Source organism: Letharia lupina (genome assembly GCF_014066315.1).
Source record: "Letharia lupina isolate WasteWater1 chromosome Unknown contig_7, whole genome shotgun sequence".
NCBI classification, from domain to species: domain Eukaryota; kingdom Fungi; phylum Ascomycota; class Lecanoromycetes; order Lecanorales; family Parmeliaceae; genus Letharia; species Letharia lupina.
In genome coordinates, this window is record NW_023502976.1 from 175,403 (window position 1) to 194,547 (window position 19,145).

The 19,145-nt window shown below is 51.8% G+C and overlaps 7 protein-coding genes across 7 annotated transcripts; 3 read left to right on the plus strand and 4 right to left on the minus strand.

The window, feature by feature from the left end:
- Positions 1–142: 142 nt before the first annotated feature.
- HO133_009500 (uncharacterized protein) lies at positions 143–1,376 on the plus strand (the record flags this gene model as incomplete). The annotated part of the gene is made up of 3 exons (XM_037300361.1): positions 143–175; positions 229–990; positions 1,071–1,376. The coding sequence occupies 3 exons, from the start codon at positions 143–145 to the stop codon at positions 1,374–1,376; spliced, it is 1,101 nt and encodes a 366-aa protein (XP_037154209.1).
- A 155-nt stretch (positions 1,377–1,531) lies between these two features.
- HO133_009501 (uncharacterized protein) lies at positions 1,532–4,693 on the minus strand (the record flags this gene model as incomplete). Its single annotated transcript, XM_037300362.1, has 4 exons — positions 1,532–3,963; positions 4,112–4,172; positions 4,225–4,296; positions 4,622–4,693. The coding sequence occupies 4 exons, from the start codon at positions 4,691–4,693 to the stop codon at positions 1,532–1,534; spliced, it is 2,637 nt and encodes an 878-aa protein (XP_037154210.1).
- Positions 4,694–6,083: 1,390 nt separating this feature from the next.
- On the minus strand, positions 6,084–7,172 carry HO133_009502 (uncharacterized protein; the record flags this gene model as incomplete). The annotated part of the gene is made up of 2 exons (XM_037300363.1): positions 6,084–6,851; positions 6,912–7,172. The coding sequence occupies 2 exons, from the start codon at positions 7,170–7,172 to the stop codon at positions 6,084–6,086; spliced, it is 1,029 nt and encodes a 342-aa protein (XP_037154211.1).
- A 375-nt stretch (positions 7,173–7,547) lies between these two features.
- On the plus strand, positions 7,548–7,853 carry HO133_009503 (uncharacterized protein; the record flags this gene model as incomplete). The annotated part of the gene is made up of 2 exons (XM_037300364.1): positions 7,548–7,572; positions 7,609–7,853. The coding sequence occupies 2 exons, from the start codon at positions 7,548–7,550 to the stop codon at positions 7,851–7,853; spliced, it is 270 nt and encodes an 89-aa protein (XP_037154212.1).
- Positions 7,854–11,417: 3,564 nt separating this feature from the next.
- HO133_009504 (uncharacterized protein) lies at positions 11,418–12,725 on the minus strand (the record flags this gene model as incomplete). Its single annotated transcript, XM_037300365.1, has 1 exon — positions 11,418–12,725. One exon carries the CDS (start codon positions 12,723–12,725, stop codon positions 11,418–11,420), a length of 1,308 nt encoding a protein of 435 aa, XP_037154213.1.
- Positions 12,726–14,501: 1,776 nt separating this feature from the next.
- On the plus strand, positions 14,502–16,898 carry HO133_009505 (uncharacterized protein; the record flags this gene model as incomplete). Its single annotated transcript, XM_037300366.1, has 6 exons — positions 14,502–14,683; positions 14,745–14,843; positions 14,900–14,960; positions 15,023–15,851; positions 15,899–16,759; positions 16,831–16,898. 6 exons carry the CDS (start codon positions 14,502–14,504, stop codon positions 16,896–16,898), a joined length of 2,100 nt encoding a protein of 699 aa, XP_037154214.1.
- Positions 16,899–18,170: 1,272 nt separating this feature from the next.
- Positions 18,171–19,144, minus strand: HO133_009506 (uncharacterized protein; the record flags this gene model as incomplete). Its single annotated transcript, XM_037300367.1, has 2 exons — positions 18,171–18,827; positions 18,887–19,144. 2 exons carry the CDS (start codon positions 19,142–19,144, stop codon positions 18,171–18,173), a joined length of 915 nt encoding a protein of 304 aa, XP_037154215.1.
- Position 19,145: the final 1 nt, after the last annotated feature.

Sequence of the window (19,145 nt, forward strand, 5' to 3'; positions counted from 1 at the left end):
TCCCACTCGTGTGCACTCCATTCCAACGACAACCAATTTGTGAGCCAACAGCGAGCATTGAACCCTCAATTGCCCCGACCATCAATGAAACTTAGGTAACAAACAATCTGCCCACCCACTTGCACATACAAAGTCCAATAAGATGTGGGAAGTCGACCCTGAAACCAAGACCAAGGTGCCCCTTTCTCCTCCTACCAAGTCAATCCCTTCTGACCGGTATCCTTGCAGCTCGCAGCCCTGCAAAAACGCCCCGGAAACACAACGTGCATCGACTGTTCCGCCCCATCCCCGCAATGGGCCTCTCCCAAATTCGGCACCTTCATCTGCCTGACATGCGCCGGCCTGCACCGCGGCCTAGGCGTCCACATCTCCTTCGTACGCTCAATACAGATGGACTCGTTTAAGCCTGCCGAAATAAGCCGTATGGAATTGGGCGGCAACAACAACTGGAAGGAATTCTGGGAGAGCAAGAGCGGACAGAAGTGGGGAAAGCCGGGGCAAGGAGGGGACGGGGAGGCGATGCGGTTGGTGGGGGACAGATACGGCGGCGATGAGGGCGAGGAATACAAAGAGCGCTTGGGGTGCAAAGTCGAAGGACGGGAGTTCTCCGGGATGCCGATCAAAGAGCGCAAGAAGATGGAATCCCGCGGCGTGGAAACATCGACCGCGCGCACATCGTCCCCGCTCGCCGGTGCGGGAGCACGGTCACAGAAATCGCAGAATGAGGATTTCTTCGCGAGGAAAGGGAATGAGAATGCCACGAGGTCTGATGGATTGGCGCCGAGTCAAGGCGGGAAGTATGGAGGATTCGGCAGCGAGCCAGCCGTGCCGATTGCGAGACAAGGGAGTGGAGGGGCTTTACCGGGGGTGGACGATTTCCAAAAAGATCCCGTGGCGGCATTGAGCAAGGGGTTTGGATGGTTCACGAGCACGGTGGGGAAAGGGGCGAAGACGGTCAATGACGGCTGGATACAACCTACCGCCCAGAAGGTACGCTTCCCCTCTCACAGCGTACACACCTACCCACCTCGAACCTTGAGCGATCGGACTGATAGTGTGGGGGTGTCCAGATAGCAGAAGCGGACCTCGCGACCACCGCCCGCCTCACCGCCGCCCAAGCCGCCAAGACCATCCAAACGGGCACCAAAGGCGCCGCCGATCGCTTCAACAGCTTTGTGGAGGACACAGGCGCCGGGCCTCCGGGTGCTACGGCTGGGTCGAGAGGGGCGGTCGAGCCGGAACGGAGGGACTTCTGGGATTCGTTTGGGGATGCGGGGGCGGAGAAGAAGAGTTCAAGCGGGGCGATCGGCACGGCGGCCATGAGGAAAGGTGGTGGTGGCAGTGGAGGGAAGGAGGAGGGATGGGGTGATTGGTAGAGGGGATGTTTGGCAGAAAAGGGGGGGGGGGCTTTTTTTGGGTTGCCGGGGTCGAGTATTTGGTATAAATGTTAGACGATGGACCGAAATGTATCATTATACCTCTATGCTACAGTAAGAGCGTCAACCCTCCCCATCCACCCACCTCACGCCCTTCAAAACCCCCTCAACTCCTTCAAAAGCACCTTCTCCCTCTGCCCCACCACCCTCTCGAAGCGATCAGCACCCATGACGAACGTGCCCCTGCCGCCCGTCAAACTTCTCAAATGCTTCAGATAGCCCACCATCTCCTTCAACGGCACCCGCGCCGTGATGTTCCGCTGCCTGCGGCCGTCGACCGCGATGCCTTGCCCCCGGGTCTGGGAAGCGGACGGGCCGAAGGGATCCGGGGGCGCGTAGACTCTGGCGACGTCGATCCGAGGCAGGGGGTCGGGGGTGGAGTTGACGGCGGGGCCGGATGTGACGCCGGCGTCGTCGAGGGACATGATGTGCCCGCCGCGGGAGGAGGAGATGTCGTTGACCACGGCGCCTAAGCTGGCTTCGTCGACGCTGACGGTGACGTTCATCACCGGCTCCATAAGGACCGATCCGTTCTCCAGAGCGGTTGCTTTGAGCGCTGCTTTTGTGGCAAGGCGTGCGGCGGAGGAGAGAGCAGCGGGGGTGGTGTCGGTGCCGAAGATGTGTTTTCTGGGGTCGAGGGTTAGCAGAACGTGGGTATTGTGCAGCTGAAAGGCGTAATTGATACCGCGGCTCAAGGCGGCGAGAGCGCCGTTTTTGAGGGCCGAGTGGAGGGAGGGGATGGAGAGGTGGGGTGGGAGGTCGCCGTCCCAGGGCTCGGCCTCTGAGGCGTCGTCTGTAGTTGGTTTAAGAGATATTGTGACTCTATTACCGTCTTCGTAGGCTGAGTATGCGTATTCGTCGTCCAGGGGGATTTGAGTGGTTTCGGAGAGAGGCTCGACGTGGGCTATGCAGGAGGCACGGCCCTGTTTTCCACCTTGCTCTTTGTCGAAGACGTAGATATCTGGCGAAGAAGCTTCAAGGATGGATTCTCGGTACGCGATCTCGATTTTACCCATAGCAGCTTTAGCTTTCATGTCGTTGACAAGGCGGTCTCGGGCAATCTCGAGGTGGAAATCGCCCATGCCGCTTAACAACGTTTGGCCCGATTCTTCGTCCTCGGAGACTTGCAGACTTGGGTCTTCCCGGATTAGTAGGTCTAAAGCACTCTTGACAGTCTTCTCCTCGCTCATGCTGTGCGGCTCGACGCTTGAGAAGAACACTGCAGGAGGGACCTCGATGGGTCGGAGCTGCAGCGTGTTTAGAGGAGAGGGCGGCCCTGATTTAGGATTCGCGCCAGTGTACGAGATCAGTGTGTCACCTGTCCTCGCATACTTCAAGCCAGGAATGACCCCAATCTGGCCTGCTGGAATGGTATCGATCTGGACTGAGTCGGAAGCATACATCTTGAGCAGCTGTGGCGCTCGTTCGGAGACTTGGAGATTTGTATTGAATAGCATAGACTGGCGTTTTATACTACCTGAGTAGACCCGGACGTAGACCAGTGCACCACGGCGAGAATCATGGACGACTTTGAAGGCTAGAGCGCATGATTCCAGGTTCTTGATTAGGGCTGTGCTTTGTTTTTTGAACTTGACAGTTGAAGCTTTTGACTTTGGCCCAATTCCAGCGGACACCAGTTTTCCACTTAGCAAGCTTGAGAGGGTTCCTTCCGCGCCGCCGAGGTTGATCTCGGGATCTAGAGCCTCAATGGGGCTTGGTAGTAGTTGGATAACAGCATCGAGCAGAGGCTGAACGCCCATGTTCTGGAAGCTTGCGCCAGCAAATACGGGAACGATATTGGATGACTGATTCAGAACGCATCGCCTCAAGGATATCATGATGTCTTCGCTTGCAATGGCGAGATGATCTTCATCGACCTCCAGGTATTTCTCAACCATACGTTCGTCATGCTCACTCAAAAGCTCAACAAGCGCTCTCCTAGCCTTCTTGATTTCTAGAGCGAACTCTGCTTCAGATGACGGAAGATCGTCAATAGAGATGACTTGAAAGTCCTTGCCATCCCCTCCCTCAGTCCATTTGAAAGACCGAAGTCCAATCGCATCTCCTAGTCCAACAAATTTGCCCCTTCCTCGTTCCCACCAAGGCACCTGGCAGACGGCCGGCCACGCGTGAAGACGCGCAGCAATCTGCTTAACGGTCTCACCAAAAGCCGCACCATCCCGATCAAGTTTATTCACATAGATGATCTTCGGAATGCGGTACTTCGCGGCCTGGTACCACACCTTTTCTGTCTGTGCCTCGACGCCTGCTACGCCATCGAGAATACAGACCGCGCCATCTAGAATGCGCAATGATCTAAGGACTTCGAAGGTGAAGTCTGCGTGGCCGGGCGTGTCTATTAGATTGATGTTGTGAGGCACGAGGTTGCTTGTATTTGCGGAAGTGTTTTGAAGGTCGCCGACAAACAGAGGCGGCCAGTGGAATGAGATGGCGGCGGACTGTATTGTTACGCCTCGCGCTCTCTCTGCGGGCAGGAAGTCGGTGACGGTGGAGCCTTCGTCTACATCTATAAATTCCATAAGAACATGAAGACGGGAAAACTCAAGCCTCTGGTTTGCGAACGAGATTTTTGCGAATGAGCTGCCTTCTGAAAAGAAATACGGATGTGCAATGGATACTGGAGATTGAGATAGAAAACAAAGAAAACACCATACTTCCTATTCGTCTTGTATGCCCACTATAGTAGAGCATGCGCTCCGTGGTCGTCGTCTTGCCCTTGTATTTCGTAAGCATTGCGGCCAGAAGCTATATTCGGTTCATGACATACCGCATCGATATGGGCAATGATGCCAATATTCCTCGTTCTGGATACCTCTGTTGAGACATCTTGAGCTTTTGTCTGTAATGCAACACTGAAAGCACGTCTCGCGCTGTGAATGAATAGGTATCGACTACTTGGCTTGTATAACTGGCGGCTCGAAGCCCGCCCAAGTTGCATTTACTCGGGCTATTTATTGGCAAGAGGTTCTTCAATATCGATGACCAAATTTAGATTCCTTGACCGAGGGACACAATGACCCAGCGGGAGCGGGTTGCTAGCACATACGCTAGCATGCAGGGGCTACCTTAAGGTACCCACTCTAAGGTACATTACCTTACCATACTGGCGGTGGTGTGGTCGCGAATCGTAGCCCGACTCTTGTACATTAAACCTCGTAGAATACCTTCTCTTCCTCTTCTCCAACTTCTGCGTTTCCTTCCTCATCAACCCAGAAGTTGACGAATGCTCCAGACATGATAACATACATCGGTATCCCGCTCGCCGTACTGGGTGTTCTACCAATCCTCCACACGACCATAAACTCCCTGGTCACCATCCATAAGGTCAAACAATCCCTCAGACACAATGGACTCTTCGAAGCCACCACTCGCAGCAGTCTCATGTCCGGCATTATGGAAGTCACCCTGCCAGTATTCAGCATCACGCCCCTAGACCGCGAAGTGGATGCCGAATACTGGAAACTGAATCGTAGACCTTCCACGCTAAAGGGTGCAACATGGACCATCTTCAACTAAAATTTCCTAATTACGGGGTCCAGACTCTATAAATGCAGTATAGTGATGAGCTACAAATTCCGCATAGCAGGAATCGATTTCGAAGGATTCATGGCATTTCTGCTCGATAGAGGCGCTGTGCCGGACATTAAAGGTCTGCATACGTTGAGGGTTTCTGGATTGTGGACGCCGACTGGGACGAGTATGTTGTTGAGTCCGGATACGCTGGATAATGTTTCGAAGGTATCAGCGTCCAACTGTTCAGACGGAGTCCTGAGCTTGACGTTGCATTGGAATTCAGCTTGGGATCAAAGGGACCCTAGCCACCTTTCGCCGGGCTGGAGGCGACTCCACTTATCTGTAGAACTCAACGAGACACATCATGATGCCTTGGAGAAGCAGCCTCCCCATCCCAGGCCCACATCAACTCGTTTTCGTCTTGGTCATGTCGACTCCTCGGTCTCAATCGCCCATGCGGTTTGGGAGCACAAGAACAACCCTCTAGCATCATCTCCTTCGCTAAACCACGTCCGCTCCGGTCCAGCTTCGAATTGGACCCCATCTTTGGTTCTTGCGCTTGGGCTCTCCAGGTCACTCCCCCTATACCATCATAATCTCGACCATCAACTCACCGGCTTGGCCACCCGTGACACCAATCCATGCGGCATTCTTGTCATCCTCGGACTCGTGGATGAAAGCGAAGCCCCGCCTTGGGAAATGAAGCATGATCCGAATGGGCGTATTCTCATAAACCATCTAAGTTTTGCTGCTAAGTCAAGAGCAGTCCAAGATGAAATGACGATGAGGCCAGAGCAGGCAGACACTGCAAGAAGGAAAAGGCAAGCAGAAGGAATCCGTCAATTTGGCAGGAGGAGCACGCGATGAGTGTTTGCACTGTTTCGAAACGATTCCGGGAATGGAGTGATCAAGGCGGGATACCCGTTAATGACTTGAAATTTCTCGAGAGTAACGAAGTACCCTTCTGCAACGCGGCGTGCGTTATGGGTCTCTTTTGAGAAGTGAGTACGAAAGAGGAGAGCACGGTTGCCCTAGACAACCGAGAATCTGTACAGCATTGGAAGAGAGTCCGGCTGGGATGACCGCGTATGTAGTGCCACTCAATAGTCCTTGTTAGCTAGCGTTCAGATACTTTTGGTTTGACCTCTGTCTTCTCATGTCTTTGTCCGCTCTGCGAGCATGGTTCAAGCTGTTGCCCAGACCTTCAGAGTCTCTACGTTCTTTTTCGAGACTGCTTTCTGTGACATAGTCCAGCATGAACCTTCCAAGCAGGCCCTTTCTCCATCTTTGAATCATCCATAGTGCTGAAGCATCAACATCCGGCGTGCCTCCTTTTTGTAGCCTTCCAGTCTTTTGTGCCACAGCGCTCAAAAAGTCTATGATATCATTTGTAGGCGACGAATAGTCTGCATAGATCTGTGGATCATAGATGTTCATCTGATAGAGTAGGTAGTCTGCTAAAGTCGTCGGAGGAATGATGGTGTCCTTGACGCTTCCACACAGGGCAAGTTTGAGCATGGACTCTGCATTCGGCACGTACGGGACAAAGACACCAGGCGTATCCATCAAGTAGACGCCCTCATTGTTCTCATCGCCCTCGATAATCTTTACCGTCGTTCCAATCTTTCGAGTCACTCCAGGTTGAGCGCCAGTGTGTGCCGCCTTCCCCTTGTGGACACCGACCTGCCGTAGAGCATTCAGAAGAGATGATTTGCCCACATTGGGCATTCCGACAACCATCATCCTGGAGCCCATCAGGGAATCTTTGGCTGCAGCGTGGTCGCGAGCGAAGTTGAGAACTTTTCGGATAGAGCTTTTATCCTTGTGGTCAGAGAAAAGTACTGAGCTGGGCTGTTGCCATTCTTGAATCAGCCGTTCTCTCTGTACGAGGTCAGTCTCCACCCTCAGCATGATGATGCAAAGGTCTTGCAACATACATACACTTTTGTCCTGCTGCCTGCCTTCACTGCCCAGATCCTTCTTTGTGTAGACAATCAATCTTTCCCTTCCAGCTAGATTTTCCTCGAAGAGCGGGTTGCGAGATGTGAGCGGTACTCGATAGTCTCGGCATTCAATGACCAGGTCTATGTACGTGAGCATCGTCTTCATCTTATTTAGACCTGCGCGGTGATGGCCTAGAAAGTAAGAGCGAGGGAGGGAGTCGAGGGTGGGGAAGACACTTCGCGGCACGAAGGAGGCCATTGAGGGCGTCGTGACAGCAAGCCATCATGTGTGATAGTCTTCTTGCATCATAGCCCGCATGGTGTGTTGAGGTCGAAGCAGCAGGAAGCTTTTGTGAGATTGGAGAGTAACCTTTGGCTTTGACTGAAATCATCCTAGACGTGCCAAGCCCGTAAGCCCCCTCGGGTTAGCGTCTTTCTAGAATGCATAAAGTTGGAATCGCTAAAATGTACAAACACCTGCCCACGCACCACCATAAATCAACGCTCGTACACCCAACTCAATCATAAACCTAATCTCATCAAGTTTATGTAAGTCAGATCCTCTTCTAGTGGCTCACACCATGTACGAATAAGTACAGAACGTCTCCCACAAATTCTACCTTTTGAGCTCAGGATGAGTCGTCCGTTCGTCCAGAACTGTAAGTTTTGAGCACAGCAATGATCACTATTACTAGTCTTGTCAGTTCTCGTCCATTCGGTCTATCCAGCGGGTCTGGCTGGTCTGGGTGTTGCTGGCGACAGATATCTTCTCGGAAGCCAGTTGGAAAAGGTGGAGGTCAAGCTGGGATCGCGGATGGATGCCGTCAAAGACGATCTGGGGATCGTGAAGAAGGACGTCACAGGCCTTGTGGACATGGAGCGTCGCAAAGTTGATGTTGTGGAGAGAATGCTGGATTGCGGAAAGAAGAAGAAGAAGTGAGAGGTCATGCAGGATGGATGTTGCTATTGGCTTGCTTTGCATTGCTCAAAGGCGTATACCAAAGAAGGAGTGGGAGTTTCTGGCAGGATGATTGTTGCTATTGGCCTGCTTTGCATTGCTCAAAAGTGTATACCCTATGATTATTGCTACGGCAGAAAACGCTAGACAACAGTCTCAACTTAAGAAGTACCAACGAGCTTGATACACGAGCCAGAGGAGCCTGCGATCAAGCCTCCTCTTTCAACTGCTAGTGTAACAGCGGGGGGGCCCCAGAAACATTCACCATCTGCCCAAATCAGGTCGCCACGAGACATCTCACGCAGGCGACCCCTGGAGCTGTGCTCCCCACCACTGTAGGATACACCCTAGTTATCTTTGGTCCTGGCTCGCCATATTGGGGACCGCCGTTCCTACAGGGTGACGACGATCTATTCGTCCAGACCACTGGCGCTGCCCCAAGCACTTTATCAGCCGTAACAACGACACTAATACTCTCTGAACCGGTGACAGCTGGGACTGCTCCTTTGCCCACTGTTACCGCGAATCTCACAGCAGTAAGTCCATGTCTACTCCAGCTGATGGCCATTGGAGCAAATACGCCACGAGCCGCGTAACGAATAAAAGAACAAGCGCTGATTCTAGAGTGCAGGCCATTTGCCGGACCGTACCAGGCCTAGCTGTACCTTGTGTCACCCCGCCTCCAACCGTATCCTGCGGGCCCGCTGGCACATGCAGCCCGGGCATAAAATCCGACCAAACTAGCTGCGAAGCCGAATGCTATGGTGGACTTTGCGCCCCGGCCCAGGAGGGCGTGACAGTTGGCAGTTACCTATGCTCATGTCCCGACTCCTCTCCGGCCTGGACATGCATCACAAAGATCTAGCCTGCGACCGTAGTTTCGACTTGCAGCAAATCCAATGACATTTGGCTTTCGCACCGAGTAGAACATCTTGATCCCTAGCTTTCCTTAAAACAAAGCCTCTCCAGTCCTTGCTCATAATCATGTGAGGTAAGACATTATACAAGTTAATACATTCCATACACGCAAGGGCTTGGCATTGCCCCTTCGTCACTTTCATGCGCATACTGCGACAGGTCATTTCGAGGTCTCCTTCGATGAAGGCCTTTGGCTCATATAAGATCTTTTGGCATCCATTCCTTCTGTCTTTTTCAACCACCATCACTCAGCTTTCCTTGGGATCACATCTCATTGTTAGCCTGCCTCACTGATCTCTTCGGCATGCACCTGCCTCGCGTGACCACCCTCGTCATCTATCTCATTGCTCTTGCCTCAGCCTCGCCCATTGCCTGGCCCGATGACAAGCTCGAAGAGGTCAACGCTCTGCGGGTGAGAGGTGTCTCAGAGGTGAGCAGACTCTCGCACGCGCTCAACTTTTCACCATGCCTTTATTCCTTCTGCAAGCTATCTTCGCCCCGCCAAGCGGACTCGATCGCCTTTCATTTCATCGATCTGGTTCCCATTCTAACACACCGTAGGCCGAGATAGCAGTCCGCATCCCACGACCGCTTACATCTCCCTCGCCTGCTCCGCTCTCGGAACCAGTCTCGTTTTTCGGACGCTCCACCAAGAGGAATGCAGATGTGTCGTTAGGTGCTGGCGGTGAAACGGCAAAGAGTCACCAAAGGAAGACACACTTCAGGGAGACTGTTGGCAGAAGGGGGGAGGAAATTGGAAGACGGCTATAGCGTGACCGGGAGCGTGAAAATCTGACAGAAAGGGGAGCTTGTGCACAATAGTCATTGCCCTAAGAAGTGCTTCAGATGCTACAGGGCCTGGGGCAAATTTAGAGAAACTCGCAGTGGGCGTTGTCTATCACTGAAGCAAGGTTCAGTAAATCAATTGCCACTGCACCGCTGCTTCCTTACTCACCTAGACACTAAGTTTGATTCCCCTCGTCACTCTTCACTGAAAATATTACCCTGCCAATAAGACCTTCCATGTAGTCGGATGATGTAGAGATCCACAATGGCCCTCTGGGATCTCGGGCCGGGCTGAGCGGTTCAAGCGCTAAGCCTAGTTGAGGTTTCGAACCCTGCCAATGTTGAACCCCGAACATGGAGAAAGAAGAAGGGAAGTGATACACACGTACACCCCCTTTTGATACATGTACACCCCCCCAAATCCGATTAGCTTCCGCGCGGCCGCTAGCCGCATAAGATATAAACCCCGCACATAGCCGGCTACACGAGGCGGACAGCAAGACGAGGCTACAAGAGGTGGGACTACACGAGGCGGACAGCGAGGTAGTCGACAGCGAGGTGGACGTGGTACGCCAGCCTACATGCAGGGTAACGAGACCATATCTTTTCAGCTGCAGGGAGGCCAGGTGACCAATAGGTAGTGGATATTCGAGTACGATAGGCGTATTTCTAGTAGCAACGAGAGAGGGTAGCCAGCCAATCAGCTATCGCCATAGAAGGACAATCCAAAGACCTCACCATTCGACGATTTGAAACCGTCTGATCTTTTAGACTTTATCAGGAGAGATCTGGGAAGGCTTGCCTTGCTACCACCAAGAGTCTCGGCAATATTCCCCAGGAAGCTATATGCGGGGTTTATACCTTATGCGGCTAGCGGCCGCGCGGAAGCTAATCGGATTTGGGGGGGTGTACATGTATCAAAAGGGGGTGTACGTGTATCACATCCCAAGAAGAACCAGTCCATAGCCAATGGGGCTTCCGACAGCAACTCCGTTGTGGAACAATTGTAGACCAACTACCACCACCGAGGGATTAAATACAGCTGAGAGGTCCATCCTCTTGCCATATACGCAGTAGAAGTACAAACAGGCTACCTTGGTAGGTAGTCAAGAACGCCGTGCTCCGGAAAAAATCACTCGCCCTCCCTGCTATTGACCAGATCATACGGTATTTCCATCAGCTGCTGTCAATTATAATTTGCCGAATTTTAACACCCACAGCATCGGCATGCTCCCTTACCTGTGCTTTACTTTCCTTTCACTCCACGCAAGCCAAAAGACAGGGTTTTCTCTCTCCATCGTGGTTACCGTCGCTCTGGTACCGGCTCTGACCATCGATGTAGCCGGGCAACATGTATATCCTCCCGGTCTCACGCCGTTGACCTACATTCTCACTTTCCGTCGGACTCTGATTTCGTTATTACATGAACACTCGGGATTTGCAAAGATTTGGGGTTAGCAGCCAGCCCGGTTGGTCTCATGCAGAGGGAAACGGCAGGAAAAGATATAATAGGCGAGGAAGGATGTTGATGCAGGAAAAGAGATTGCTGAAAGCGCACCGCGTAAAGATACAATTGGTCACAAGTGATTCCCAGCTTGTTCATTCCATGGTGTTGACGGTTGGATGCCGAAGGGAAGGTGCGCCTTGCAGAGTATGCATCCTGGAAAGGTATGATCACAACGGGACAAAACCTTAGGTTTTTACGAAAGCTTGCGGGCAGCAGACCGCTATGATTGGTTCTCTCGTTTTTCAAAGATGCTCAAATTGGTATATAGGCGCCAGTCCATGCAACCTCCTTTCCCTCCCATTCCTTGAACCTGTGTCCAATTGTGAAGTCCCCATCTAGAAACCCTTCCCGCAGGTCTTTGCTCCAAACGCACTCCCAAAGTTCGTGCTCCTCTTAATCCGGAGCTTAGGCTCATGCTCCGGCTGCTCGAAGTCCTTCTCATCCTTATCCAGAGAACTCTCCCTGCCCGAGCCAGTCCCACTAGGACTAAACGCCTCCGATCTAGCAGCTTGCAGCAATTTAGAGTCCAGCTCGCCCAAGAAATGCTTGTCTTCGCCTTTGCTGTTGTCCAGCCCAAGAGGCTCTTTCAGTTCTGGGTCCTCATCGGGAGACTTGTCTTCCCCATCTCGAGACCTATCTCTTTCATCCCAAGATTCGTCCTCGGCTACGGGGAAATAGCTATCTGAACGCTCAGAAGGTAATTTTGCAGATGAGACATGGGGTTCGAGTGGAGGTCGCTCTATTTCGGGCTGTGTAGGAGTCGGTCCATCACCCTCACCGGAGGGAAAGTCCGCATTGAAATAGGTACGGCGAACCAGAGGAGTATGCCCTGCGTCTTTAGTGTAAGGGTCAAGTGGTGCTTCAAGCTTGGAGGAAGGTAGCTGTATCGTCCGTGGCGAAAGACGAGACGGCGAAGATGTCCGAGACGACGGCGACTGGGGTGTCATGACCTGCTTAATCGGTACCGGAGACAGAGTACTAGACTTGAAGTTGATGCCGTCGAGGTTCTTGTCTATCTCAGCGCCGGACCCACTTGGCTTATGAAGACTAGGTTGCATGTCCAGAGAGTCTTTACGTCCACAAGTGGTGTCTTCGGCAATGCTGGGCAATCGACCTCGATCTCCTGGCTTGGTCGATTGAGTCGTAGGATCAGAAAAGGTGCGTGTAGGCTGGACGTCAAGTTTCGGTCCGCGCCAGATCTCGTCTCCTGTTGTAGTCCCGCTTGTGTGACTTGACCCATCTTTACTCAGGAGGCTCCAAAAGCTGCTATTACTTTGAGATCCACGCTTACTGTTGTTGATCGGAGATGACGCTTGGCTGGAGGAGATGGTTTGATATTGGTGCAGAGACCCTTCAAGCTGCGCAATCTTCTCATGTAGCTCCGTCCTCTCAACGCTCCACAATGCCCTCTCTTCGTCGAACGTTTGCCGTTGATGTTCCATGAGTGCCTGGAACTGTTTGACATAGCGGGCAGATGCTACCTGTGGCGATATCGATACTCGTAATGGTGATGCAGGTAATCGGCTGGCAGAGGTGACAGATTGCTGATGGGCCCCACGACCTTGAGGAGGTGCATTCTCTGACTTGGATCCTTCATTTGAGCGACGGCGAGGAGATACGGTAGATGGCGAGGAGGTCTCCATTCTTACTGAGCGTCTGGCAGACCGTGGACGATAATAAATTGACCGGAATACAGTGTTGACCGCTGATTCAAAAGGTGGCGATTTGATGCTGCTGGAAGATGGACGTCATCGGAGAAGCATCCTGCCCTGCGTCTCTTCTGTTAGAGTGACATTTCATGCACAAAGATTGAATTGGGTTATGAAGCCGGCGAAGAGGAATTGAAGTGGATCATCATGTTTCTAACGTCTTCAATTACATGTGGAGACAAATTCAGAAGAAATGGGTGGCCGGAGAAATGAGAAAAATGTACCGGCCAATGACGCACCACAGCGCATCATCCTTCCCGCTTCCCCGGTACCTGAAGATCACTGCCTAATTAATGTAAATGCCGAATACGTGACTGCCAAGATATGTAGCAGATTTCTTGCATACCGTCCGCTTCTGCCCCGTTCTTACCTTTCATCAGGCACATGCTGAGCACCGCATGGCGACGGATGCTGCTGGATCTTGATCGATCAAGGCAGGCGTGTCTCAATCTCTACGAAAGCAAGCCTCCTCTTGGCGCCAGGACACAGCCCCTTGGATAGGCCGTAGCATCGGCCGCCTGGCATCCGTCCAGTCGAAGCGATGATCGATTCGCTTAAGCTGGGGCCGCTCAGCGTTTCTCAGCTGACTCGCTAGCCGATGCGAGGCTCGCGACTTATGAAACCTGGATCGGTTCCCAGTACTCATAAAAACTCTTGCAGCTCTGGGTCGCTTGTGTTTTACTCACTATCCCAACATGAGCAAGAGTCCGGTCTTCCCAAAGCCAAGATGATCACTTGAACTTCGTGGTTTGGTTGCTACGGATAGAAGAAAGCCTGGACAAGCGGGACGTATTGACCCTGATTTGCACAGCTATACTGGCTATCTATCCTGAATTGTATATGATTCCATCAGCGAGGTTTTGGCATTATCATCAAGTCCTCTCACTCGTTCTTCGCCTTCCCCTCAGTACAGAACGTGGGGCGACTAATACGTTAGCCTTCTCCTACCCTTTGCCTAATGGACTGCCAACTCCCCCTGCAATTCTAAGGGGCCACAGAGACGGAGGGTATCGAATATCTTGCATCCCACGCGGTGGATACATCCAAGAAAGGTTATGGGAAGGAAAGTGAGGAAATCAAGGAAAGCGAGTGATAGGAGAAGAAGGGGAAATCTGAATACTTGGTGCGACGGACACCGACATGGCTGTTTATTTCGGATGCTGGGCATGCTGAAAGCATCTGCGAGAGTGCTAGTAGGTGTAGGAAAGACGCACGGCGGAGCCAGCCGGGGCCAAATCTCAAGATGGGGTCCAGATATAGTGGGCTCCTTCGGAAGTTTCTGAAGCAGCGCCAGTATGAACAATAATGAATGGGATATCCTCGATATAATCATACGGTATTTAATGATGCTGTTTAACGACATGATGTACAAAAAACAGTCATTCGAAGCTATATCGACATGATCTGATTGCAAAAGTTTTGCCCAAACGGCCCCATCGACAAGTTTCTGTCAATGGTGTCTTTCATCAATAGTTGTTTTGTACGTGAACGGCATACTCACTTCCTCGTTTGTTGAAGATGCAGCGTTCAATGTCATTCTCCATTCTCCACACGTTTCCCCGCACAGTGCCAAGACATTACCCGATACCGATACCGGTCTGAGTGTCGTAAATTTTTAGCCACTTTCCGTCTTGAATTGGATTGACTCACACGGTGCAACCAAGAAAAGACACAACGATTACCGCCCTTTGAGCATTCTCTCACAACACAATGTTGCGAACAAAGTCTGCTCGCGTTTTGCGCTGGCGTCAACCACGTCAGCATTTTTTTTCCACCGCCACTGCTGCACCAGCATTTTCCGAATCCAGAAGAACGGGGCAAACTCTGCCATCGTCGAAAGCCAAAACGGACGTTGCAAAAAGAGGTCAAAGCACTGCTGCAGCGACCGCCCCGTGAGTGGAGTAACTATCGAGTCCTGATCTAAGCATTCAATTCACTGACTTTTACACACAGCCAAACCAGGCCTATTCCAAGTCCCGCCTTTAACCAGGAGACAAGGAGAAACGATGTACAACCGCTACAAAATACGCAGCGGCAAGAGATGGATGAGTCGTGAGTTGAATCTGTGTCTGCATTGGCCTGCCTTTGCTGATTGGCTGCAATTACAGCTTCATTGGACTCAGTGGCGGTGCGATATTTCACGAGATGATGTTACGACAAGGGGTAAAGGTACGTCCTTTCTACTACTCAATATCACAGAGGATAATGCTGACCTCTGGAACTATGTACAGCATGTCTTTGGATATCCAGGAGGAGCGATCCTGCCTGTGTTTGACGCCATCTACAACTCCAAAAACTTCGAATTCATCCTACCCCGTCACGAGCAAGGAGCAGGTCATATGGCAGAAGGCTATGCTCGAGCTTCAGGGAAACCTGGGGTTGTGCTAGTCACATCTGGTCCGGGAGCAACCAATGTGATTACTCCCTTACAGGACGCTTTGTCAGACGGTACGCCTTTGGTCGTTTTCTGCGGTCAGGTTCCCACAACTGCTATCGGGTCAGATGCTTTTCAAGAGGCGGATGTTGTGGGTATATCGAGGGCATGCACCAAATGGAACGTCATGGTCAAAACGGTCGCCGAGCTTCCAAAGAGAATCAACGAAGCATTTGAGATAGCTACCAGTGGACGACCAGGACCTGTGCTGGTAGACTTACCGAAGGATGTTCAGGCTGCTATTTTGCGGAAGCCTATTCCTATGGCCAGTACACTGCCGTCGCATCCTAGTGCCGCTAGCTTGGTCGCAAGGGATTTGAGTCAGAAGCAGCTCGAGGGGGTCATTCAGCGTGTTGCAAGGTTAATCAATATTGCTAAGAAGCCCGTCATATATGCCGGTCAAGGCATGATTGCCCTGCCAGAAGGACCGAAATTACTCAAAGAGTTGGCAGACAAAGCTTGCATACCAGTCACTACTACAGTACAAGGCCTCGGAGGTTTCGACGAGCTGGATGAAAAGTCGCTACACATGCTCGGCATGCACGGATCACCTTATGCCAATATGGCTATACAAGATGCGGATCTTGTAATCGCTCTGGGAGCCAGATTTGATGACCGCGTAACAGGTGATGCATCCTACGTTACAAAGTTTTATCGTCGCTGACTTTTGCAGGTAATATCGCTAAATTCGCCCCTCAAGCCAAAGCTGCTGCTGCTGAAAAGCGCGGTGGAATTGTTCATTTTGAGATCATGCCTAAAAATATTAACAAGGTCGTCCAAGCGACCGAAGCTGTAGAAGGTGATGTCGCCGCGAACCTGGCCCTTCTTCTTCCATTCGTCAAGGAAAAGGCTTCCCGTCCTGAATGGTTCAGTCAGATCAATGACTGGAAGAAGCGCCTACCTTTCGCTTATGAAAAGGAGACTTCAGACGGCCTTATTAAACCACAAAGCGTTATTGAGAAACTCAGCAACCTCACTCATGACATGAAAGAACGGACTATAATTACAACCGGCGTGGGACAGCACCAAATGTGGACTGCCCAGCATTTTCGATGGCGCCATCCCAGAACCATGATCACCTCTGGCGGCCTTGGAACAATGGGATTTGGCCTGCCTGCTGCCATCGGTGCAAAAGTAGCTCGTCCGGATGCTCTTGTCATAGATATCGATGGGGACGCATCCTTCGGCATGACTCTTACGGAACTCAGCACGGCCGCTCAATTCCAAATTGGCGTCAAGATCATCATCCTTAACAACGAAGAGCAAGGCATGGTCACTCAATGGCAGTCTATCTTTTACGAGGATCGGTTCGCGCATACTCACCAGAAGAATCCAGACTTCGTCAAATTGGGCGACGCGATGGGCGTGCAAGCGCAGCGTTGCATTGCACCAAACGATGTTGAGGCGAAGCTCAAGTGGTTGATCGAGAGTGATGGCCCTGCTTTGCTGGAAATTGTGACGGATAAGAAGGTGCCGGTTCTACCCATGGTGGAAGCGGGCTCCGCTCTTCATGAAATGCGAGTATATGACGAAGGTACGTCTACCCTTGATTTCGCACATCCTGCCAAGCTACCCTTGAGACCTACATCCTAACCTACGCCGCAGCGAAAGAGAAGACCAGGAGAGCCAAGCTGAAAGTCAAGATGGAGGCAGCTGGTCGGGCGAACCGATGAGATTGTGACTGACCTTTTTCCTTTTGTCGATATTTGCTGCAAATACCCGTATCAGGCGTCCGGAGCTTTCAAGTGGTGGCAATGTGATCCGCAAAATGATTTACAGGAAGGGATTTTGGAAAAGCTCCTGTTAGGCCGAATTTTGGAGGAGTATTTGGTGGCGACGAGCACGTACAAGGGATATTGGTCCTTCGAGCAGTGCTTTAGCTCCGAAGCAGGCTGTATATATTTTCTTCGAGATGAAATCAGGATTTCCAAACTGCAGGGTTCCATTGCCCGACCTCACCGCGAAGACTACGACGGGGGCCGCCTGGTCGATTCTAGCGCGACCGAGGCACTTCATGCTTTACTCTTCAAAGTCTGATATACCTACTAACTACTTGAATTCACTCTGCTCTCGCACCTCCTCGCACGGATATCCAGAAGCCTCGACAGGGGCGATGCATGTGCACTCAGCTCACGCTATAAAGCGGTTCAAATCCTTCCGGAACACAACCAGGAGGCGGGGGCGTGGAGAATATCAGAGCTGCATTTCGAGGAGGCTGATGCAAAGATGGATGATTGAACCGTGGAGAGGGTTTCGCGAAGAGCTGGTTCAGACGCGTTTATCCAGTCAACAGGAGATTAGAAGGTTGACCCTCATCGTTCATGATCTTTGTGAGGGTAGGATGGGAAAGGTATGGAGAGTGTCAATGTGATTGTTTGAAACGACGGATATAAGAGACTACTCGCCAATAACATGTTTTTATGTGTAAGAAGTAGACGTAGGGGGAGTCGAAGAACATGGCGTAGGCTACGTATGAATTGCCAGAATCCGTGCACTACCGCAGCGGCTTTGACGAACTGGAGAACCTACATCTAACTTGATGATATAAATAAAGTACGCGATAGAGAGCCAGAACCCCGTAATTTGCTCCTTTCGGCGGTCGGGAAGTGAGGGTGTTTTCGGTGACAACTGCGTGGAAGAGGATCCTGCGTATGAGACTGTTTCTGCGTACAAGATATGGTTCCAAGCAACCCCTAGACAGATTGTTATCGTGTGAGAAATTGTCCTTTTATACATACCGATCAATGCCAGGATGCGGTATGGATCTTTGTCTCATCAAGTTAGCTTGGCGTTAACCCAATACTTGATCTCCACCGGACCTTGAGCCACTCGGCCCCTCGTCGCCTCCTACCCGCCAGAATCGGTTCTACGCAGCTTGTAAATCCACTAGTGGGCTACCTGCTGAGTTATATTGGGGAGGGTAATTGACAGATCCTTCGTCATCTTCATCCATTCTCTACATCTCTCCTCCTGATTTCCTCCTCCAACTCATCCAAAGTCAACGGACAGCTTATCTCAGTCCATTTTTCGTTCTCACCCTCAATCCATCCCTCGCAGCTTCCCAAACCCACAACCAAAAAGCCCAACGTCTCCCTGTCAACATCGAAGACCTCCCACCACTCCATACTCGGTAGCTTGACTCCCACCTCCCTCGCCGCAAGGTATATCGCCGACACAGCCAGATGGGGGGGTTGATGTGTCAGGTACAGCAGCTGCGGAGAGAACAAGGCCGTGTTGAGATGTGCAAGCGTGCGGGCTGCCAGGGCACTCGACTTGGTTGTGGGGCTGGGAGGAAGCACACCGAGGGTTTGGAGATAGGTGAGGGCGAGGTGGTGGGGCAGTGTGACCTGCGTGATAAATGAGATTGACCGCAGGAGGATGGACTCCGTTTGAAGGAGGGTAGCCCTTGCGGAATGGTAGGATCCTTCCGAAAGGTAGTAGGATTCAGCATCGGGCTTTTCTTTTCCTGTGATGCCCTCTGACGGCTGTCGTAGAGGAGACGTGGGGGAGAGAAGATAGGCGTAGACGTTCAATACCGAGCGAGTCGACTGAGGCAAGAATGAAATCTTGGCCGTCATGTATAGTGATGCTGCAGAAACATCCTACATCTCGATCAGCACAAGCTTCGATGGGCAGATTAGACTACATGTTGGTGCCGCACCTTCACCGCATTGATCCGGAAGCTTCCTCCCTCCGACCCAAGATAGAATCTGTAAAAGATGACAATGGCTTGCGCGATGATCTCCTGCGGCAGCCGGAGCAATATGCCGGCAGCTTGGGTGAGTTTCGCGCCGGCGAAGCGAAGAGAACCCTCGAGATCCGCAGGTACGCCATCAAGTTGGGAGCTGGAGGTCGAGAGCTGGTCGACCGTAGCCAACGGGTTTGACAGAGACGACAGCTGTTCTGGTTCTGGTGCCATA